This window comes from Ascidia mentula, chromosome 5 (assembly GCF_947561715.1).
Source record: "Ascidia mentula chromosome 5, kaAscMent1.1, whole genome shotgun sequence".
Classification (NCBI taxonomy): domain Eukaryota; kingdom Metazoa; phylum Chordata; class Ascidiacea; order Phlebobranchia; family Ascidiidae; genus Ascidia; species Ascidia mentula.
Window position 1 is genome coordinate 16000845 of NC_138570.1, and position 24369 is coordinate 16025213.

The 24369-nt window shown below is 38.0% G+C and overlaps 2 protein-coding genes across 3 annotated transcripts; one reads left to right on the forward strand and one right to left on the reverse strand.

Moving 5' to 3' along the window:
• Positions 1 to 16557: 16557 nt before the first annotated feature.
• On the reverse strand, positions 16558 to 21155 carry LOC145902422 (serine/threonine-protein kinase Pink1, mitochondrial-like). 2 transcript variants are annotated; one of them, XM_082990379.1, is made up of 12 exons: positions 20942 to 21155; positions 20733 to 20864; positions 20337 to 20545; positions 19965 to 20102; positions 19733 to 19826; positions 19531 to 19648; positions 19153 to 19308; positions 18857 to 19017; positions 18412 to 18548; positions 17633 to 17744; positions 17222 to 17340; positions 16558 to 16937 (listed from the first exon to the last, which is right to left on the reverse strand). In XM_082990379.1, exons 1-12 carry the CDS (start codon positions 21060 to 21062, stop codon positions 16692 to 16694), a joined length of 1743 nt encoding a protein of 580 aa, XP_082846505.1. In that variant the 5' UTR covers positions 21063 to 21155; the 3' UTR covers positions 16558 to 16691. The 2 variants fall into 2 exon arrangements, with proteins under 2 accessions (XP_082846505.1, XP_082846504.1); XM_082990378.1 differs by having other exon boundaries at positions 18857 to 19026.
• A 1081-nt stretch (positions 21156 to 22236) lies between these two features.
• LOC145901556 (SANT and BTB domain regulator of class switch recombination-like) lies at positions 22237 to 24311 on the forward strand. Its single transcript, XM_082989283.1, has one exon. It carries the CDS (start codon positions 22282 to 22284, stop codon positions 24298 to 24300), a length of 2019 nt encoding a protein of 672 aa, XP_082845409.1. The 5' UTR covers positions 22237 to 22281; the 3' UTR covers positions 24301 to 24311.
• The last annotated feature ends 58 nt before the right edge of the window (positions 24312 to 24369 follow it).

Sequence of the window (24369 nt, forward strand, 5' to 3'; positions counted from 1 at the left end):
CAATGGAAAATCCTTAGTTTCCAATTCAACGATCTTATAATTACAAAGCTAATTTATCAAGCAAATCCTTTTAAATGTCAACCGTTAAGGGCTATTTCATGATGCAATGTAAATTGTTTTCTCAACTCTGGGCTGCCTGTGGTGCAGTTGTGTTTGGTCAATCATTCTATTCTATTTCTATTGGTTGCCAGGTAAACTGCTGATGCAAAAAGAATTCAGAAGTTAAACGTTGCCTGCCTCGGCATAATAACGGCATAATTTAAGAAAATACAAGTGTTTAGTGGTGCCTTGCACAAACAATGTCGTTCGTGAGCCATGTTTGCTATTCATGGGTCCCCACACTGGTATGGGCCCTGCATGGTGCGACGCAATGGGGTGTCTTTAATACATACAATGAGATCCATTCTTTAAATAAGATTGCAAACTTCTTCTTATCCTTGTATTATAATCGCAAATCAATGGTAGTTTGTAAAAAAACAAAACAACAAGATGTGTGTGGAATAATGTCCATACTTGCGATCGATTCAATATTATTGCACATGGAGGCAGATAACCACACATCAGATGTTTTGTGCAAGGTACTTTTGAACACAAACACAACCAATCGGAAATAATACGAATGAACACAAAACGATAAAAGTGAAATTGATCAGATTTTGCTAAAATTAAAATGTATATCCATGAAGGAGCTCTTCGGAAAAGGATATATGTATAGACAGAGTTGCCTCCTAACATTATGGAATATTGGACTTGTGATTTAATATTAATTAAGCCAGGGTTTCTCAACGGCCTTGAGGAACGTGGTCTGCATGAGTCTTTTGCTTGTCGTCTGCGTATTTGTATATGAGCGGGAGCCACAGGTCCAGGGGCATTGATGTAGAGCCCCACAAAGCCATAAAATGTTGAGAAAGCCCGACTTAAGCACATTTATCTATTAATTCTTCACAATACCGCAATTTATAATCTGAAACCTGCCTCCTTTTATACAGATCATAAGCAAGTTTAAACTTTGTCAATGCCTCTGGTCGCCTCCCCAAATGCAGTAAACAACAACCAATCGTGCAAAAGCTCTGTGCCCGATATTCCAAATCGGTTACGCAAAGTACCTCCAAACTATTTAGAGAATAGTGAAGCGCCTTCTCGAAGTAGCCAAGTTCCAAGCAGGTTGAGGCAAGCCATAAATTGCACACACCTATATCGTTTTGCGAATCATTTCGGCCGAGGTAAGTATATTGGCTCAGTGCATGTTTGAGGAAATGCAACGCGCTGTAAAGTCTATTTAGTTTGTAGTGAAGAAAACCAAGCCAAAAGTAACAATCGGCTTTATGTTTGTTGCCAAAGCGAGTTTTCCGTTCTAAGATCTTTACTAAAATTCCAAGAAACCTTTGAGCACTATCAAGACTGTTGCTCTCTATCAGTTCGTTAACTATGTTTGTTAAAGTTGAGATGAGTTCATCGTACCTCGAGATACTCGCTTCGGTCCAAATATAAGCAGCTGTGACGAAACTTTCACAACTCAAGTCATGATGGTGATTTTTGTAGTAGGAATATCCAAGGCCGAAATGACAAGATGCGATATCTTTCATATAGGTTTCGCTGGTAGAACAACGGTTCTTTTTCAACACTTGTAATCGTGCCAAGGCCGAAGCAAAACATGAAATTGCCTGTTCGTTTGTACAGAGTTCTTGAAAACACTTGGCTTTGTTTATTTCGCACTTGGCAAGGTTAAATGCATTGAACTGAACAGTTCCCGTTCGAATCCTGATCTCAAATTGTTTAAAATGACTTAGAGCTTCTTTGTATCTTCCGTTTTGACATAAAAGTTTGGCCAACTGAAATTTAAGTTGGTTTTCTTTCTCCAAAGAAGTCGTTTGTTGCAATAATTCTTCAATTATTTCGATTTCTATTGCTCTGTAATGTCTGTGCTCTGGGTGGCTGGTCTTGGAGGCCTTCCGGAAGACAGCATGGGCAACTGCAAATATTGAAAAAAAATTATATTGAGCACATTTTCTGTTAGATTTGATACCAATATATGAATTTGATCGAATATTTAAATCTACGTATATTATTCTGTGTACAATTTAAACACTACATATGTTCAATCTGCAACATCCCTACTTTACACACGACAAGTCTACAAATCCTATGACACGAAAGGAGGTGTATCTTTTGATGTAATTCACCTTCAAGCCCAATGCAACAGTTGGTGCGTTTCCTAATCTTCTCGTACACTTCGCATGCTTCACAATATCTTTCCAAGTTTGCAAAGCAATAAAACAGGGTGTGGAGGCAGAAGAGTTCGTCGTCATCTTTACTACATGTTCTTCGGCCTTTCAACAAAGCACGACCTTCTGCTATCGCTTTATCATAACATTTTAGCCAATATAATATAGCCAACTTGCTTAACCTTCCAAGTTCAGATCCACCTTCAAGAGCAGTATTATCACAGGAACGTTTAACCAAGGATTGTAATGTCAAAGCCGTTTCAAAATACCTGACCACGTTGTCTTGCCCCAACATCTCTACAAGCGAATCGCTCACAATATCATACTGGCCTTTGCGTTTTGTGTAAACTCGCAAACGTAATTCGCACGCCAAAGATAATGCAAACAAAATGTCCTCCATTAGGGATTGATTGATGACGTTTATCTCAAATAATTTGCGCGTTATTTCAAAGGACGACTGTGCGGCCAGTCTGTGGATTCTACCCAGTGCAGCAACAAACAAGCTCGTACTTCGGTAGACCAAACGTTTGACATCGAAAAATTCTTTTTGGTGGAAAGAGGGTAAAGTTGTCAAGGGATTGAAATTATTAAAGTCAGCATCTAAACTTGCTGCAATACGGTCAAGGTCACCAATTAGCGCTTTACTTTTAAGGCCATCTCGGTATAACTCATAAACAGCTTGAGAACCAGACACAAAGCATGTGCTTTCGAGCACTTCGGCTAATCGATAGCCGTTTTTCAAAGCTTCGTCATTGTCCAAATATTTCAGCATGTGTGACACTGGTTTAATGAGCTCTGTTCTCCAATGTTTGCTTTCTGTTTCCATTCTTCCCAAAGGAAATTTCGATGCGTGTGGCATCATTCCATCAAAAGATACACCTCTTGGGGTGTTCTCGTCATAAAACCAATTATTCTCTTCACATTTCTGGTCGTTCAGGTAAGGTAGCGCAGCATTTGGAATGATGGTTTCTCTAAAGTTGATTACAATCATATGAAAAATAACTGACACCCATCTAAAATACTCCAGTATTTCTTCATAATCATCTCTCTCGTATACATTGTCTTGCAATAGATATGCATGTTCAAAATCAGAATACGGAGTAATCTCACTCATAGCAAGGGATCCCATACCAATAAGTGCATATTCGCATGGACATGGTCCTACAACTGATATACTATAATCCATAATGTCAGACATAAGTGATTTATATTCATATGTTATCAATAATTGTAGTTTTTCCAAACTTTCGGCTCTGGATCTCACGGCATTTCCGCCTAAAATCTCAAGTTCGTTCAGGCGTGACGATATATTTTTTCTCATGTGGTCAATGGTTTGCACAAAATGTTGTGATTTTTCAATCAAATTATGTTGATGTATTTTAGCATTTGTAAGTTTCAACGTGAGGCCGCAAAGGTCGGCAAGACATTCTTCATATACTTCCTCACTTGCTGGATCTCTGACAATGGCTGCATTTAACAATACAGCGCTTCTGATTAAACATATCTTCTGTTCATGTTTGCAGTCACATTTTTCAGCCAGTATTTTGTACTCTCTGCCCAATCTAAACAATACATTTGCACACTGCAGTGGATCTTGCTCTCTTCCATGTTTTCCACACATAGTTCTCAATTCAGCAGAAAATATTTTGATGTCTTCAGACATTGTTTTCATGACCTATCCAAAATTAGTGAAATCAGATTTCACTATCTGCACCATATTACAGCTTTAATTGAAAACAAATCCCAAAGCCTGATGTTACCTGGTAGCTCCTGCTGTTACCTGGTAGATTATAAGGCAACTAATGTTATGCTTACTTCCCTGTTTATCATGGAAGTGACTGGATCACAAAAACTAAGCAGAGCAGTGACGTCAGTATAGATATAATGTGTCAAGATGGAATACACTTTTTACATTTGAAGTATGACTGTTGATAAAAACAGAAACTTTAAACTAGGTATGGTGATAAACTTACCTTAGAATACTTAAAACTTGACAAAAACAGTTGTCATTGGATGTTATTTAACAGCAGCAAACTCATAGTTTGGGAACTCAATTTCCAAGTAATCCTATTTCTGTTTACTAATTAAACTATTTAATGCCTGTTTTCTACGATCTTGCAAAATAAATGCTGATCCCATTATAAACTATCAGTAGATCACAAGAAATTGTGTCGTTTTGTCTGAAGTAGCGGTTTCATGCCCCACGAACGACGGAGGTTCAGCCATTGCGCTGCACCCGGGCCCATGAATAGCAATATTGACCCACGATCACTATTGTTCACTTTGAAATGAAAGAATTTCTATTGTAAATCTGAGCTCCACCTATATCAACATGCGCACACCAGAAAAAAGGTTCTCGGGAATTTTATTTCTCACAATGGCGGTTTAGCTATTTGCTTCAAATGCGCAGCAACAAGGTAAGCTCGTACATTCACCACAGCTGCTTCCTAGTCTAACTCTAGCAACATTAAATAAACCATTTAGAAATGAAAGCAAAACTCAAGATCAATTCGTTTGTGGCTGAAATACTAGTCGAAGCGCCACAAAAAAAAACGCTGCATGACTCACGCGAGTTTAGCGCCAACAGTTTCGCGTCACGTGTTTTGCAATTTATCTGCCAGTAGACTTAACCCTTCAGTGCGAACATAACTACATCCTGTGCACGTGAACTTAATTTTACGTTTTTATGTAAATATTCAGGGGACAAACGTTGTTGATTTGGACAAGGCAAATAATCCAGTTTATACTTGCCACCAAATATATCCAGGAATCAAGAAAGACCACGTGCGTTTCAAGAGGAGAAGCTTTATTACAATTACACCACCAGCATCGTAACAAACGAATTGCAAATAGTTTTAATAACGAAAAGAAAGTGGAAAATTTACAAGCGCAGAGAGGGTGATAATTGTACACAACATGATACACTGTCAGTTGATGACCATCCACATAACAAAGGCCTTCATCATTCTGTCAGGATTCATTTCCTTGAAGAAATTCTCGCACAATTTGTACAGAACGGGATTTTCTTTTCTTCGCACAATCGCCTCGGCAAAGTACGAAACCGTTTAACTGCGAAGATTGCTAAGCAACTCTGCGTCATCTAGTGGTGGTACAGGAGCGATGGCGAAAATATCGAAATACATTATGTCCGCTGCTTCTCGGGCTGTAGGTCTCTGCGCAATTACAATTCAGTGTAATGAATAAGGGTGGATTATTATAATACACATGAAAAAAAGACAAATTTTAAGTGATTTACTAATTAATATGATAAAACTTTTTAGCCAAAGAAAGTGAATCACAATACCTCAATGGTTTATTTGCGGCTCGAAAGTTGGTTGATTAAAAGCTATTCTTACTTCATTAGAGTTCTTCCAATAGATTTTAGTGTGAATTGTTTTTTTGCGTTTCTGAGAAACAACGAAACGCATTGTGTGACGTCATATCAATGAAAATAAACCTTGGCAGGGTCAACACTGAACAAACTGCGGGCAAGATTTTTAACCGTTCTCGATGCATTGACATCAGTTAAGTCGGGGAGATCCAGTAAACAAGTAAGTTTCCAGTAAACAACGTCGTTCGAGACCCCTGTTTGCTATTCAAGGGTCCCAAAACTGATATGGGACCTAGGCGCCGTAATGAGGTGTCATTATATACAATGGGAGCCATTCGTTAAATAAGATTTCAAACTTCTTTGTAACCTTGTATTATAATCACAAATGAATGGAAGTTTGTCGAAAAACGAAACAGCAAGATGTGTGTGGAATAATGTCAATACTTGCGATCGATTCAATATTATTGCACATGGAGGCAGATAAGCACATTTCAGATATTTTGTGCAAGGCACGTTTGAACCCAAACACAACCAATCGGAAATAATACGAATGAACAGAATACAAAAAAGTGAAATTGACAAGATTTTGCAAAATTCAAATGTATATGCATAAAGAAGGGCTTCGGAAAAGATATATGTATAGACAGAGTTAATTGCCTCCTAACAATATGGAATATTTGACAGGTGATTTGATATTATTTAAGCCAGGGTTTCTCAACGGCCTTGAGGGAGCGGGGTTTGCATGAGTCTTTTGCTTGTCGTCTGAGTTTTTGTATATGAGTGGGAGCCACAGGTCCAGGGGCATTGTTGTAGGGGGCCACAAAGCAATAAAAGGTTGAGAACCACTGACTTAAGTACACTTGTCTATTAATTCTTTACAACGCCGCATTTTATAATCCGCAACCTGCCTCCTTTTATACAATAGGCAAGTTCAAGCTTTGTCAATGCCTCTGGTCGCCTCCCTAACAGCAGTAAACAACGGCCAATCGTGCAATAGCTCTCTGACCGATAGACCAAATCGGTCACGCAAAGTACCTCCAAACTATTTAGAGAATAGTGAAGCGCCTTCTCGAAGTAGCCAAGTTCAAAGCAGGTTGAGGCAAGCCATAAATTGCACTGACCTATATCGTTTTGCGAATTATTTCGGTCGAAGTAAGTATATTGGCTTAGTGCCTGTTTGAGGAAATGCAACGCGCTGCAAAGTCTATTTAGTTTGTAGTGGCAAAAACCAAGTGCAAAGTAACAATCGGTTTTATGTTTTTTGCTAAAGCCTTCAGGAGTTTTTTGTTCCACGCTCTTTACTAAAATTTCAAGAAACTTTTGAGCACTATCAAGACTGTTGCTCTCTATCAGTTCGTTGACTATGGTTGTTAAAGTTACAACGAGTTCATCGTAACTCGAGATACTCGCTTCGATCCAAATATCAGCAGCTGTGACAAAACTTTCACAACTCAAGTCATGCTGGTGATTTTTGTAGTAGGAATATCCAAGGCCGAAATGGCAAACTGCGATATCTTTCATGTAGGTTTCGTTGGTAGAACAACGGTTCTTTTTCAACACTTGTAATCGTGCCAAGGCCGAAGCAAAACATGATATTGCCTGTTCGTTTCTGCAGAGTTCTTGAAAACACTTGGCTTTGGCTATGTCGCAACAGGCAAGGTTGATTGCATTGAACTGAACAGTTCCCGTTCGAATCCCACTCTCAAATTGTTTAAAATGGTTTAGAGCTTCTTTGTATCTTCCGTTTTGAGATAAACGTTTGGCCAACTGAAATTTAAGTTGGCTTTCTGTCTCCAAAGAAGTCGTTTGTTGCAATAATTCTTCAATTATTTCGATTTCTATTGCTCTGTAATGACTGTGCTCTGGATGGCTGGTCTTGGAGGCCTTCCGGAAGACAGCATGGGCAACTGCAAATATTAAAATAAAACTTTTGAGAAAACAAAAATTGTACATGCCTTCAAAAATTTCTCTGGATAAAGTCCATTGAATGTTTTTCTCTCATTTTCGAGTCCCAACATTTAATGACGTCATTGTAGCTCTTACTTTACTACATTGTAGCGAAGCGCATTTATTGACCTTTTCGTCGAGTTTCTCTTATTTCGTTATTTGTTTACTCGTGGAGTAAATCTACGTATACTAGTCGGTGTAATTTAAACACTTTAGGGTTCAGTCCGCAACATCCCTAGTTTACACATGACAAGTCTGCAAATCGTATAACACGAAAGGAGGTTTATCTTTTGATTTAATTTACCTTCAAGCCCAATGCAACAGTTGGGGCGTTTTCTAATCTTCTCGTACACTTCGCATGCTTCACAATATCTTTCCAAGTTAGTAAAACAAAAAAACAGGGTGTGGAGGCAGAAGAGTTTGTCGTCATCATCGTTATATCTTCTTTTGCCTTTCAACAAAGCACGACCTTCTGCTATCGCTTTATCATAACACTTTAGCCAATATAATATAGCCAACTTGCTTAACCTTCCAAGTTCAGATTCACCTTTAAGAGCAGTATTATCACAGTAATGTTTAACCAAGGATTGTAATGTCAAAGCCGTTTCAAAATACCTGACCACGTTGTCTTGCCCCAACATCTCTACAAGCGAATCGCTCACAATATCATACTGGCCTTTGCGTTTTGTGTAAACGCGCAAACGTAATTCGCACGCCAAAGATAGTGCAAACAAAATGTCCTCCATTAGGGATTGATTGATGACGTTTATCTCAAATAATTTGCGCGTTATTTCAAAGGACGACTGTGCGGCCATTCTGTGGATTCTACCCAGTGCAGCAACAAACAAGCTCGTACTTCGGTAGATCAAACGTTTAACATCAAATATTTCTGTTTGGTGGAACGAGGGTAAAGTTGTTAAGGGACTGAAATTACTAAAGTCAGCATCTAAACTTACTGCAATACGCTCAAGGTCACCAATCAGCGCTTTACTTTTAAGGCCATCTCGGTATAACTCATAAACAGCTTGTGAACCGGACACAAAGCATGTGCTTTCGAGCACTTCGGCTAATCGATAGCCGTTTTTCAAAGCTTCGTCATTATCCAAATATTTCAGCATGCGTGACACTGGTTTAATGAGCTCTGTTCTCCAATGTTTGCTTTCTGTTTCCATTCTTCCCAAAGGAAATTTCGATGCGTGTGGCATCATTCCATCAAAAGATACACCTCTTGGGGTGTTCTCGTCATAAAACCAATTATTCTCTTCACATTTCTGATCGTTTAGGTAAGGTAGCGCAGCACTTGGAATGATGGTTTCTCCAAAGTTGATTACAATCAAATGAAAAATAACTGACACCCATCTAAAATACTCCAGTATTTCTTCATAATCATCTCTCTCGTATACATTGTCTTGTAATAGATATGCATGTTCAAAATCAGAATAAGGAGTAATCTCACTCATAGCAAGGGATCCCATGCCAATAAGTGCATATTCGCATGGACATGATCCTACAACTGATATACTATAGTCCATAATGTCAGACATGAGTGATTTGTATTTATATGTTATCAATAATTTCAGTTTTTCCAAACTTTCGGCTCTGGATCTAACGGCGTTTCCACCTGAAATCTCAAGTTCTTTCAGGCGTGATGACATGTTTTTCCTCATCTGGTCAATAGTTTGCACAAAATGTTGTGATTTTTCAATCAAATTATGTTGATGTACATTAGCATTTGTAAGTTTCAACGTGAGGCCGCAAAGGTCGGCAAGACATTCTTCATATACTTCCTCACTTGCTCGATCTCTGACAATGGCTGCATTTAACAATACTGCGCTTCTGATTAAACATATCTTCTGTTCATGTTTTCACATTTTTTAGCCAGTATTTTGTACTCTCTGCCCAATCTACACAATACATTTGCACACTGCAGTGGATCTTGCTCTCTTCCATGTTTTCCACACATGGTTCTCAATTCAGCAGAAAATAATTTTATGTCTTCAGACATTGTTTTTATGACCTATCCAAAATTATTGAAATCAGATTCAGTTTGACCTTATATTCCCTCCATTTGAACTATCTGTAACATATTACGGCTTAAATTTGAAACAAATCCCAAAGCCGATACACGCTGCTGTTACATGGTAGATTATTCAGCAACTAATATTATGCTTACTTCCCTGTTTATCATCGAAGTGACTCTATCACAAAACAAAACAAAGCAGAGCAGTGACGTCAGTATAGCTAGAATGTGTGGGTAGATACTTTAACCTTATCACGGAAGAACAATGGAGATTTCCCCGGTTCAGGCGTGGCATGTGTAAACTAGCATTTACGACATGTTTGCTGGAAATATCATTCTTTCCGGACTAAAATAGTTATCTAGGAATTACACAGGGTTATTTCAAAAACAAGCAAAACATCTTACTTAAACGAAAGTGGTTGCAGCCGATGCCCTGCACCAGGGCTTATGAATGTCAAAATGGACTCACGAACTTGCGTCCTAAAGCTTTTCAGCTGGCATGGATTTTTAAATGATTTAAACATACATCTATTTCCTGTCCTGTGGTAAATCCTGCACTGGGTGGTGCAGAACATAAATTCACACTAAACACGAAAACTGAAACCACTTTTATCACAATCAACACACACCATTTGCATTTTTCCATTTCTCTCATGACTGTCACTTTCTTCTTAACGCTCTGAATCATTTTGTAATACAGAATCTACCTGTGAGCGCGTTATTGGTGGGTTTCTACACCCCTGTTTGAAGGTCAAATAACACTTGAAAATGCATATAGTTCCATGTAGGTCCAACTTGATAAAGGATATGGGTCACGTCTATCCTTACCACAGGATACATTGCCCTCTCAGCCATAAGTGATAAATATGTTCTCTTCTACAGTTTAAACTTATTTGCGGTAAACATGTAATCAGTCAGACAACTCTCGTTAGCAACTAGAAGAGCAAAGGAACCGAAAGTGGTTTAAGAATGTCAGAAAGCACCCATGTTTGTCGAAATTTAAATCATTTTATTACCCAGAGAAAATCCTATACCAAGCAAAGTAAACACAAACCTTGTGATTTTAAAACGCAACCGTTTTGTCATAAAAACGTTGTATTGTAGCGGGTGCTAGATAGCGTGTCTTTTATTGACTGCCCGTCGCAAGATTCACCTCCTTTTTCGAGAGCCACTCTTCAATCAATTCAAGGGTGGCATCCGCCACATTACTCCTCCCCAGAAGCGGGATGCTGTTTTTTTTGACGCCCTCTTTTACGAACTTGCCCAACACAGGTTCCGGTTTGGAGCAGTCGACTATAGCAAGTTTAAAGCGATTTAATGGAAACAGATTGTCCAACACCTTAAATGTATATCACAAAATACTTTTCGTGACGAGCACACACTTTAAAAAGACCTTCATACGGTGGCGAAACTGGGGGAAGATATCCATCTTTACGCACGAGAACACATGTGCAATTGCGTAACAAAAGTGTCACAAATGCACGAATGCGACAATGTTTTTACCACTGAACCATCAAGATAAATTGTGATGATTATTTTTGCTGGTGTTAGTGGCTCTCAAGCGATTCATCTAACAAGATTACAAATCATTCGTACCTCTAATTCCCACTTAAATATACACAGATCCCGACTAAAGGAGTCTGCTGCACTCATCACAGTTTTACTTCACTTCACGTACCTCCAAAACAGCAACCAAATCCGGGAAACGACGGAGATAAGAGAGTTTCCTAATGTCTGAAAACAAATTGTGGGCACTCCGGGCAATATAATAAATTGTGAGGAACATTGATAGAATAGAATGTGCCTGAGCGAGGTAGATCACATTAAATTCTGGTGAAGTCTAGTCTTTACAATGGAAAATCCTTAGTTTCCAAGCAAATGCAACGATCTTATAATTATAAAGCTAAATTATTAAGCGAATCCTGTTTCCCATGTGAACTGTTAAGTGCTAGTTCATGAAATAGTGTAAATTGTTTCCTCTCCTCTGGGCTGTCTGTGGTGCAGTCGTGTTTGGTCATTCATTCTATTCTATTTCTATTGGTTGCCACGTAAACTGCCCAAGAAAAAAAGAATTCGGAAGTTAAACGTTGCCTGCCTCGGTCCACATTAAGGACCGGGGTACGGCATAATTTATGAAAAGAGAAGTGTTTACTCACACGCTACACAAACAATATCGTTCGTGAGCCATGTTTGCTATTCATGGGTCCCCACACTGGTATGGGCCCTGCATGGTGCGACGCAATGGGGTGTCTTTAATATATAGAATGGGAGCCATTCTTTAAATAAGATTTCAAAATTCTTCATATCCTTGTATTATAATCGCAAATCAATGGTAGTTTGTAGAAAAACGAAACAACAAGATGTGTGTGGAATAATGTTAATACTTGCGATCGATTCAATATTATTGCACATGGAGGCAGATAAGCACACATCAGATGTTTTGTGCAAGGTACTTTTGAACCCAAATACAACCAATCGGAAATAACACGAATGAACAAAATACGATAAAAGCAAAATTGACTAGATTTTGCTAAAATTCAAATGTATATCCATGAAGGAGCTCTTCGGAAAAGGATATATGTATAGACAGAGTTGCCTCCTAACATTATGGAATATTGGACTTGTGATTTAATATTAATTAAGCCAGGGTTTCTCAACGGCCTTGAGGAACGTGGTCTGCATGAGTCTTTTGCTTGTCGTCTGCGTATTTGTATATGAGCGGGAGCCACAGGTCCAGGGGCATTGCTGTAGGGCCCCACAAAGCCATAAAATGTTGAGAAAGCCCGACTTAAGTACATTTATCTATTAATTCTTCACAATACCGCAATTTATAATCTGAAACCTGCCTCCTTTTATACAGATCATAAGCAAGTTCAAACTTTGTCAATGCCTCTGGTCGCCTTCCTAAGTGCAGCAAACAACTGCCAATCGTGCAATAGCTCTGTGCCCGATAGTCCAAATCGGTTGCGCAAAGTACATCCAAACTATTTAGAGAATAGTGAAGCGCCTTCTCGTAGTAGCCAAGTTCAAGGCAGGTTGAGGCAAGCCATAAATTGCACTGACCTATATCGTTTTGTGAATCATTTCGGTCGAGATAAGTAGATTGGATTAGTGCATGTTTGAGGAGAGGAAACGCGCTGTAGAATCTATTTAGTTTGTAGTGGCAAAAACCAAGCAAAAAGTAACAATCGGCTTTTTCTTTGGTGCCAAAGCGACTTTCCGGTTCCAAGCTCTTTACTAAAATTTCAAGAAACTTTTGAGCACTATCAAGACTGTTGCTCTCTATCAGTTCGTTGACTATGTTTGTTAAAGTTGAGATGAGTTCATCGTACCTCGAGATACTCGCTTGGATCCAAATATCAGCAGCTGTGACGAAACTTTCACAACTCAAGTCATGCTGGTGATTTTTGTAGTAGGAATATCCAAGGCCCAAATGGCAAGCTGCGATATCTTTCATGTAGGTTTCGCTGGTAGAACAACGGTTCTTTATCAGCGCTTGTAATCTTGCCAAGGCTGAAGCAAAACATGAAATTGCCTGTTCGTTTCTACAGAGTTCTTGAAAACACTTGGCTTTGCCTATTTCGCACTTGGCAAGGTTAAATGCATTGAACTGAACAGCTCCCGTTCGAATCATACTCTCAAATTGTTTGAAATGATTTAAAGCTTCTTTGTATCTTCCGGTTTGAGATAAACGTTTGGCCAACTGAAATTTAAGTTGGTTTTCTGTCTCCAAAGAAGTCGTTCGTTGCAATAATTCTTCAATTATTTCGATTTCTATTGCTCTGTAATGTCTGTGCTCTGGATGGCTGGTCTTGGAGGCCTTCCGGAAGACAGCATGGGCAACTGCAAATATTAAAAAAAAACTTTGGAGTAAAAAATTTTTCATGCCTGCAAAAATATCTCCGGATAAAATCCACTGAATGTTATTCTCTTGTTTTCGAGTCCCAACATTTAATGACGTCATTGTAGTGAAGCGGATTAATTGAACTTATCGTTGAGTTTCTCTTATTTACTGTTTTTTGTTTATTACTACAGCGTTTGTGTCGTGCATTCGATTTTCGTACATAAACAACAATTAGTACACGATCCCAAGCGCCGATATTGAGCACATTTTCTGTTAGATTTGATATCTATATAAGAATTTGATCGAATATTTAAATCTACGTGTATTATTCTGTGTATAATTTAACCACTAGGGTTCAGTCTGCAACATCCCTACTTTACACACGACAAGTCTACAAATCCTATGACACGAAAGGAGGTTTATCTTTTGATTAAATTTACCTTCGAGCCCAATGCAACAGTTGGGGCGTTTCCTAATCTTCTCGTACACTTCGCATGCTTCACAATATCTTTCCAAGTTAGTAAAACAAAAAAACAGGGTGTGGAGGCAGAAGAGTTCGTCGTCATCATCACTACATGTTCTTCGGCCTTTCAACAAAGCACGACCTTCTGCTATCGCTTTATCATAACATTTTAGCCAATATAATATAGCCAACTTGCTTAACCTTCCAAGTTCAGAATCACTTTCAAGAGCAGTATTGTCACAGGAATGTTTAACCAAGGATTGTAATGTCAAAGCCGTTTCAAAATACCTGACCACGTTGTCTTGCCCCAACATCTCTACAAGCGAATCGCTCACAATATCATACTGGCCTTTGCGTTTTGTGTAAACGCGCAAACGTAATTCGCACGCCAAAGATAATGCAAACAAAATGTCCTCCATTAGGGATTGATTGATGACGTTTATCTCAAATAATTTGCGCGCTATGTCAAAGGACGACTGTGCGGCCAGTCTGTGGATTCTACCCAGTGCAGCAACAAACAAGCTCGTACTTCGGTAGACCAAACGTTTAACATCAAATATTTCTGTTTGGTGTAAAGAGGGTAAAGTTGTCAAGGGATTAAAATTATTAATGTCAGCATCTAAACTTGCTGCAATACGGCCAAGGTCACCAATCAGCGCTTTACTTTTAAGGCCATCTCGGTATAACTCATAAACAGCTTGTGAACCAGACACAAAGCATGTGCTTTCGAGCACTTCCGCCAAGCGATAGCCGTTTTTCAAAGCTTCGTCTTTATCCAAATATTTCAGCATGTGTGACACTGGTTTAATGAGCTCTGTTCTCCAATGTTTGTTTTCTGTTTCCATTCTTCCCAAAGGAAATTTCGATGCGTGTGGCATCATTCCATCAAAAGATACACCTCTTGGTGTGTTCTCGTCATAAAACCAATTATTCTCTTCACATTCCTGGTCGTTTAGGTAAGGTAGCGCAGCACTTGGAATGATGGTTTCTCCAAAGTTGATTACAATCAAATGAAAAATAACTGACACCCATCTAAAGTACTCCAGCATTTCTTCATAATCATCTCTCTCGTATACATTGTCCTGCAATAGATATGCATGTTCAAAATCAGAATACGGAGTAATCTCACTCATAGCAAGGGATCCCATACCAATAAGTGCATATTCGCATGGACATGGTCCTATAACTGATGTGCTATAATCCATAATGTCAGACATAAGTGATTTATATTGATAAGTTATCAATAATTGTAGTTTTTCCAAACTTTCGGCTCTGGATCTAAAGGCATTTCCGCCTGAAATCTCAAGTTCTTTCAGGCGTGACGATATGTTTTTCCTCATCTGGTCAATAGTTTGCACAAAATGTTGTGATTTTTCAATCAAATTATGTTCATGTATTTTAGCATTTGTAAGTTTCAACGTGAGGCCGCAAAGGTCGGCAAGACATTCTTCATATACTTCCTCACTTGCTCGATCTCTGACAATGGCTGCATTTAACAATACAGCGCTTCTGATTAAACATATCTTCTGTTCATGTTTGCAGTCACATTTTTCAGCCAGTATTTTGTACTCTCTGCCCAATCTAAACAACACATTTGCACACTGCAGTGGATCTTGCTCTCTTCCATGTTTTCCACACATAGTTCTCAATTCGGCAGAAAATAATTTGATGTCTTCAGACATTGTTTTTATGGCCTATCCAAAATTATTGAAATCAGATTTCACTATCTGTACCGTATTACAGCTTTAATTGAAAACAAATCCCAAAGCCTGCTGTTACCTGGTAGATTATAAAGAAACTAATATTGTGCTTACTTCCCTGTTTATCATGGAAGTGACTGGATCACAAAAACTAAGCAGAGCAGTGACGTCAGTATAGATATAATGTGTCAAGATGGAATACACTTTTTACATTTGAAGTATGACTGTTGATAAAAACAGAAACTTTAAACTAGGTATGTTTAGAAGCTTACCTTGGAATATTTAAAACTTGACAAAAATAGTTATCATTGCATGTTATTTAACAGCAGCAAACTTATAGTTTGGGAACACATTTTCCAAGTAATCCAATTTCTGTTTGCTAATTAAACTATTTTATGCCTGTTTTCTACGATCTTGCAAAATAAATGCTGATCCCATTATAAACTACTAGTAGATCACAAGAAATTGTGTCAACGCATTGTCTGAAGCATCGGTTTCATGCCCCACGAACGACAAAGGTTTAGCCGTTGCGCTGTACCCATGACCATGCATAGCAACATTGACCCACGATCACTATTGTTCACTTTGAAATGAAAGAATTTCTATTGTAAATCTGAGCCCCACCTATATTTACATGCGCACACCAGAAAAAAGGTTCTCGGGAATTTTATTTCTTACAATGGCGGTTTAGCTATTTGCTTAAATGCGCAGCAATAAGGTAAGCACGTACATTCAACACAGCTGCTTCCTGGTCTAACTCTAGCCACATTAAATAAACCATTTAGAAATGAAAGCAAAACTCGAACAAGATCAATTCACTTGTGGCTGAAATACTCGTCGATGCGCCGAGTTTGGCGCCAACAGTTTCGTGTCACATGTTTCGCGAACATTACTACATGTTGTGCACATGAACTAAGTTTTACGTTTTTGTAAATATTCATAGGTCAAACGCTGTCGATTCGGACCAAGCTAAATAATCCAGGTTATACTTGCCACCAAATATATCCTGGAATCACGAACGACCAAGTACGTTTAAAGCTTTATTACAATTACACCACCAGCATTGTAACAAAAGAATTGCAAATAGTTTCATTAACGAAAAGAAAGCGGAAAATTTACAAGCGCGGAAAGGGTGATATTTGTACACAACATGATACACTGTCAGTTGATGACTATCCACATATCAAAGGCCTTCATCATTCTATCAGGATTCATTTCCTTGAAGAAATTCTCGCACACTTTGTACAGAACGGGATTTTCTTTTTTTCGCACAATCGCCTCGGCGAAGTGCGAAACCGCCCAACTGCGAAGGTTGCTAAGCAACGCTGCGTCATCTAGTGGTGGTACAGGAGCGACGGCGAAAATATCGAAATGCATTATGTCCGCTGCTTCTCGGGCTGTAGGTCTCTGCGCAATTACAATTCAGTGTAATGTATAAGGGTGGATTTTTATAATACACATGAAAAAAAGGAAAAAATATTAAGTGATTTACTAATTAATATGATTAAGTCTTAGCAAAAGAAAGTGAATCACGATAACTCAATGGTTTATTTGCGGTTAAAAAAGTTGGTTGATTAAAAGCCCTTCTTACTTCATTTCAATAATTCGAATGGATTTTAGTGTAAATTGCGTTTTTAAGAAACAACAAAACGCATTTATTGGAAGTGTGACGTCATTCAATAAAAATAAACCTTGGCAGGGTCAACGCTCAACAAACTCCGGGCAAGATTTTTAACCGTTCTGGATGCATGGACATCAGTCAAGTCGGGGAGATCATTTTCTCTGTATGTTCTGGAGTCAAGACCATCCACTAAATAAAAACAAACCATGGGTTGGACAATGGCGATCAACAACCAGACGTAACATGTTCAAAATCACTTTAAGCAACACGAAACTGTGACTTAGGTGCTGATACGCATACGTAAAACTACGTGTTTAATTAGTGTATTCCCGTTTTTGCGTTGCCAAAAAAAATGCCAATAATTCATATTTCTTCTCATTGGCAACAGCAACTTTTCAAGCTAATAGCTACATACATCATAATATATCATACAAGGATTAAAGTGGAGAATGATGTTATTTTCTGAATAACAACAACTGACCATGAAACAGGTTTGATCCTGTCAAGAGTTGGTAAAGCACAACACCGGCCATCCATACGTCACACTTCGTGTAATCCACTCTGCAACCTGGTGCGGGTTTTGCTCGTGATATCTGTGTACATTTTATTAGGTTTAAAATTTTCGTCAGTAAATGGAAACTAAACCTCTTAACGGCCACTACACCACACTCTCATGGAAACATCAGAAAAATGTTGCATGTTACTCTCTTTTTATCAACTGTGGTAAGAGTGGCTATACACCGTGCAATAAACAAATTCCAAGCCAAAAATGTTACGTTTTATGAAATACGATGACGAAATTTTCCTACCGCCACGTTATACCGAGGAAATAAATTTCTGCAATACCCCGTGTTTTACTCAGGTCTATAACTTTTAGTAGTTGCTGCTGCACTGTTTTTGACAGACGGGAAGTTTACATGGCAAGAGCTTTCGCGAGCGCTATCTTGATTTATCAGGTCATAAATATTGCACCAGTAACTACAAGTAAAAAAAATAAAGCCATTGTGACGAATCGATATTCTTCACACTAAACATCTGCCTCCTAAGGTAACTGGACGGATGTTTCCTTGATTGATTGATGTAAAGGAAATCACCTTTACATGGGCGCCTGACTCGATAACCTTTATGGTTTTATCGGTGCCCATGCCATTTCATTTCCTTGTTTTTTGTTCGTCGCGTAGTTGCTTTTCTCGCAAAAATAAACATGATTTGATTTGATTTGATAACCGCTCACAAACGCCATATTCAACAAGTATTTACCTCCGGAGGAATTGCGTGCGGTTTTCCGAATCGGGTGTCCAAACTTTTATCCTCAAATGGAACAAGTACCTCACTTCTTGTACCTCCAAAACACTGACCAAACCCGGAAAGTATCACATGGGGAATCTCTCCAGTTTCTAAATAAGTAATGTCCGAGCAGTTGCAGCATACGAGAAAAATACAAAATACAGCGCAAAAACTTTAGCTTGCTTTCAGCAATGAGAGAATGCTCAAGTTGCATGTTTGATTCAAAGTGTTAACTCATGGTAAGTAAAACATCCCCGACATATATAAATATGGTACAAGTGCAGCAGTTGGAATATTAAATTATTCCTGACATCCACCCAAGTAAACATTTTTGGAAAATAAAAGAAAACAAAACTACACCTACATGTCTTTTCACACCATAGTTATGTGGATTGATTATTTAAATTCAGAAACATACCATCAAAATCCAACATAACATTATCAGGTGTTATATCCCTGTGAACAAAGTGGTGAGCTTCGAGATGAGCGAGAGCCTCCAGAGTTTGTAGAAACAGTATAGAAGTTATGTCCGGACCAACTTCCCTCTTATCCATGTATGACGATAAGTTTGTGGCACATCTGAAAAGACTTTGACATGATCAAAGACAATTACAATGGACGAACATTATTCACAAATTAAATTTGTCTAATTTGAATATTTTCAATGATTTTAAAAAATTTAAATGCAAAGAATAAAGAAAAAAATGACTTTACCTCTTGGTGACAGCAAAGAGCACATGATTTCCGTTTCCTTGACGATCAGAAGAAAATCTTTCAGATTCATTTTTCTGGTTTAAATTACCAAAAAAGACTTTCTCAAAGTGGATAATGTTGTCATGTTGTGGTAAGTCTTTCTTCCTAGGTTGAGTTCTACGTACATGAGATGGCGATTGAAATAAATTGCAGTGTGAATAATTACAAACAAACACCTGACATAAAAACAAGGTTTTTAACACTACTTTACACAGTAAAGATTGAGACATGTTTCTGAGAACAAAAAGGCCAAAACACAGACATGTTTTATTTATTTCATGAATGTCTATTTGCTGTACCATGGCCTTATAACAATTTTACTATTAACATAACTTGTACCCATTGTGAAACGTATATCTTCCACGTCCACAACATGCAAGCTCAGAATCATGATAATTAAGCACAGATAAAGGTGACTCATATCGTGGAACTGAATGAAAAGCCTTCACTGAAATTTCTGTGAACATAAAGTAAATTACATTTTCTTTACATGTTTTCATGGACATAAAATGAAAAAAAATAAAATAAAAAGAAATTTCACCTTTCTGATACATAGGTTGTGGTCCAATGGAACTTTCACAAAAATCAAACTCAGAACAAGTTTTTTCAGATTGCAAATCATCCAATTCACTTTCCTATAAATCATTTTTTGTTAAAATTATTATGTTGTGGATCTGTTGCATTAGGGCACAAGTTAAACAAAAAAAAATTTTGATAATTAAGATATGCCAGAATTCTTTCAATAAGCATAGTGCCCTAAATTGTGCATATACCTCAGCTATTAAAGCTGCATCATAAGTAGTTCCACTTGTATCCACAGAAATAGGCAGTTCCAGCTTGTAATCATTTAAACTGTTTCCCTCTTCTTCGGAGATCAGAGGAGAACAAGTTGATTCAGAGGGAAACAATGACTGTAATATCAAATCAGCTAATTGTTATGTCATAAAAGACATAATTCCACAGTACAGCAGGAAAAAAAAACTAAGCCTTGTGAAACAATTTAGGCAAAATAATATTTAAATATATAGTGACCATATTTCAATACTTACATGCTACACATAGTGCACACAGTAGCAACATTTTATTGACAAAATTAATAGTGCTAAAAATTACCAACTAAAGCAGCCAAACATAAAACAATAAACCTTCAAGTCAGCACAAATTCTGTCATATATTTCATATTGCTTTTTAGCATCCAATATCTTTTCTTGCATATCTTCTTGATAAAGAAACAAGCCTGCAAAGGCAAGCAAGTGGTTTTTCCTTGGTCTTCTCCACATAAAGTCTTTGCTAAAAAAGCTGCGAGCTCTCACATCACAGTAGAGCAATTTCTTTTGTGCTTTTATTGCATTTTCTGCAGCAAAAGAATAGAAATTGTTCTTTTGAATAATGATTCTTTATAATACATATGTAATGACTGCAAGTGAATTACTGTTGTCAGACTTTCTCTTTATTATGTCAAGACAATCTAAAACTGACAATCATAAAAATTATCATTTTTTAAATCTTGGTTATTTAGCTGTTTGGATCAGTTTTTTCACCTTTAAGGGTTGTTTTGTAATTTGTGAATCCTGGTTTCCAGTATTGTTGAACATTTTTTCTTGGACATATGGAAGATTCTGATACATTCTGTACAATTGCTTTCTCAAGTATAGCTTGTTGTTTTGATGTAACTGAAAGTAGAAAGTAAAAACATGTTTTCAAAATATTTTGCTGCCAGGTTCTACAGAATAAAATAATTGTCACCCACCTTTTGTAACAATGTTTTCAATGGACTCACAGACATTCTGGTATTTGACTGATATCTTTTTGTATCCCCATGATCCTATGGATTTAACAGTGCGAGGCAGAAAGTAGCTTGTGTTCACCATACTGCCCCGCAACACAGGATCCAACCTGTTTTATGCAGGGCAGCGACAAGAATTTGTATGCTACAACCTTGTAGCCTATTTAATTCCAAAATTTTTCTTCAAAAGAAACAATGAAAATATTTGAATGATCATAAATTCCAAGATAATTTTTCTTCTACTTTATACCACAAGCATGGAAACAAAAACATAATTTGGTATAATTTCAGAAGATATATATGTTTGTGTGATATTAACAAATACTTGGAAAAGACTAATACACCATAACACAGCCAGGTGGTCTTAAACCTTGATTCGCAGATAAGTCTGAGTAACATACAAATTCAATCGATCATTAATTGTATAATTACGTGGCGTATTTAATTTTGATTTATAACCAAAATAACAGGTGGCTGCTTTGTTAACACCTGGCCGATATCGTTCGTATGGATTGCTGTGTTGCATAGACTTACATGCGGATCAGTTTTTGCGACCTGGCTGTGTTATGGTGTATTAAGTATTTTCCCACTTCACTTTCGCATGACGCAACGTTTGAGCACGTGACCAAACAAATAACAGCTGTTTGGAGCTGAAGAGCAAAACCAGAAAATTTACAAACATTACTCACACAAACATTTTCACCGTAACTATGCAACACGCAAAAATAAATTTTTAATACAAGAACATGAACTGCAAAATGATCATACACGAATACATTTTAATAATATTTTGCACTGTTGTTTGTTACGTATCGGTGGTTTGTCACGGTCCAAGGCACAAATGGTTTGTCATTAGTAACGCTCAAAAGTTTTTCGATTCTTGATAACACGTTGTGTTTTCAAGAATTAAAATTTTGGATGCTGTGCAATCAAAATATCACTTCAAATGCGTTATTCACAGTGGGTTTAATTCACACCATAAGGAATGAGAATAAACGGAGTCATTTCCTGCGTATGTGCTAACTTTTGCACTTCTGTCAGCTGTTGAAAATGTTGAAAGTTTCAACGAATTAAGTGTCACAAGCGACCATTCTTTCCTAATTTGAGTTGTTGCATGACATGGGTAAAGTTAAAAGTATATTTGTAATTGCAGAGCAAAGCAGTTTTGTGACAATTTACTATTTAAAAATATTTCTTCAGTTACAATTGCTTTCTATGTGGGCATTTTCCTAAATATATGATTAATTTGCAGTGTTATTTACAAATATATGTTGTGTGCAAGTATTTTAGGAAACTTGTGAGACATGGAGTCAAAATTACAGACACAACAACTTGTGGCATCTCTAAAAAGGTTGGGAATATCCAACAACTTCAAGACTGTGGATAATGGACAGAACATGTACTCTTATATTTATTCACTAATAGCTAAAAAGCAAGACACAAATGGGGCAACTGACTCTTTAGAGAAGGGAAACGCTTTATCAGCAAGCCATGACTATAGTTACAGTGTCAAAGGAGATTGCCCTGAGAAAGAAGATCTCTTGGAACGAGATGAAATCAATGGGAACATGAACCAAACTTCTGGACCAAATATGGTGATTCATGTTTGTGACGAAGCAAAAAACCTGAAACAAGATTTTACCTGCCCAAGAGATCTCTTAATTCAAGAAATGAAGTATTTTGCTGATTATCTCTCTGTTGAATCGCAGAGACTGGAAGAAGTTGACATTTCGGTTCACTGTGATATTCACATATTTGATTGGCTAATGAGGTACGTTAAACGTGGTACTAATTTGCTGGATGATTGCAATGTGCCTCAACTTGATCCCAGCAATGTTATTTCAATTCTGATCTCATCTGACTTTTTGAAAATGGACACACTGGTTGACAATTGCATCACATTTTGTCACAAGAACATGTCATCAGTAATTGCTGCACCATGCAACATGAATTGCGTGAATGAAAAATTGACCTCATTGCTTGCTTCACGTTTTACTCACAATGAACTGGAGGACGTGAAAGACAGAAAAGACAAGTTTAAAAGTAAACTTTATTGCAAAAAAATTGAAAAGCTCTTTGAACCAAATCCTAACTATGAAGACTCACTTGGACAAGCTTGCTATCTATTTAAATGTTCAGTATGCCACCGTGTAATGACGGTAAAGCAGAGCAGAAGTATTTCCTGTTTTAATGAACGTATTACCATTGGGCATACTGGGTTATTACAGCATGAACATATTCCTGACCGAAGCTGGGACATCAATGCATTCATTGTACGTCTTTATGAGGAGTTGCACAAATGGAGTCTTGTGTACTGGAGACTTTGGGGCCTGGTAAACAACCTAACTTGCTCCAGATGTAGTCACACATTTCAGCTTGCAGATTTTGGACAATGCAGGTATCACTCGGAAAGACCACAGTACCCTCCACCAACTGGCATGCCTGCCGACACACCAACTGGTTGTTATCCATGCTGTGATGAAGAGACCTTTCGATTTGACCCATCTGGGGTAATAAAGGGTTGCAGCACAAGGGATCATATTGTGACCTCGCCTGAAGTGACTCACCACAAATGTTTGGACGACTTTCTTCTCCACAAGAATGTAGTGAAATCGGCAAAAACAGCAGTGCTCTCCCACACACCACTTAACATATTTGCAGCCGAGGAACAGTGCTGCAACATACAGCCCAGTACCTCCCCCTTGCTGCAACACAAAATTGCTGTCCCTGTGGTTAAATCAACAAGCAGCATCAGAGTAAATACAGTCAGGAACCAGATGACCAGGGGTGGCAGGGCCAGTGCGAGTGAAGATGACACCACTGGAGACGAAGACAACACAGGTGACCGAAAAAGTTACATCAGCTCTGCAGATACATCCATGCACTATCCTGGTGGCTGGGGAGGATCAGCATCCTCTATTTCACTAAATATCCCTGGAAAAAACATGAAGAAGGGAAAAGATAAGGTAAAAACCTCACCCGATGTGACTGTATTTGGAAAATATTCAAGCAAACAGAAATGGGACACAGGCTGTTCAATCCGCTGGAACCAGGACGCACAGCGTGAAGAGGATCACAAGCGTCTTCGTAGCATGTCACTTAACATCAACAAGCAAAGACAAACCGAGAAGCAGGAAAAAACAAAAGGCAAAGATACGAAGGAGAAAGAAGTGCAAGGCGGAATCTTCAGAAAACTTGAGTTGGCTTTCATTAATTCAAATCGGTGGCAAAGTGCGACGTCACAAATGCCGAACACAGGGCGTCAGTATCAGGGCGTAAATGCAAAAGAAGTAAGAGGGAGGCTGAGATATTTAGGACGATAGTAATTTATCTAAAGTTCTTTTAGATCTTAATTACCACTGCCTGGTAAAAAGTACAAAATGCTTTTAAAC

Excerpts from the sequence above, each read along its gene's own strand:
- LOC145902422 (XM_082990378.1), bottom strand. The coding sequence starts at position 21,062 with ATGGTGAACACAAGCTACTTTCTGCCTCGCACTGTTAAATCCATAGGA. Across the intron at positions 20,103-20,336 it reads GAATTTGTGCTGACTTGAAG|TCATTGTTTCCCTCTGAATC; the intron begins GTTTATTGTTTT and ends TTGATATTACAG. Across the intron at positions 19,027-19,152 it reads CTCTTTGCTGTCACCAAGAG|TCTTTTCAGATGTGCCACAA; the intron begins GTAAAGTCATTT and ends ATCATGTCAAAG.
- LOC145901556 (XM_082989283.1), top strand. The coding sequence starts at position 22,282 with ATGGAGTCAAAATTACAGACACAACAACTTGTGGCATCTCTAAAAAGG.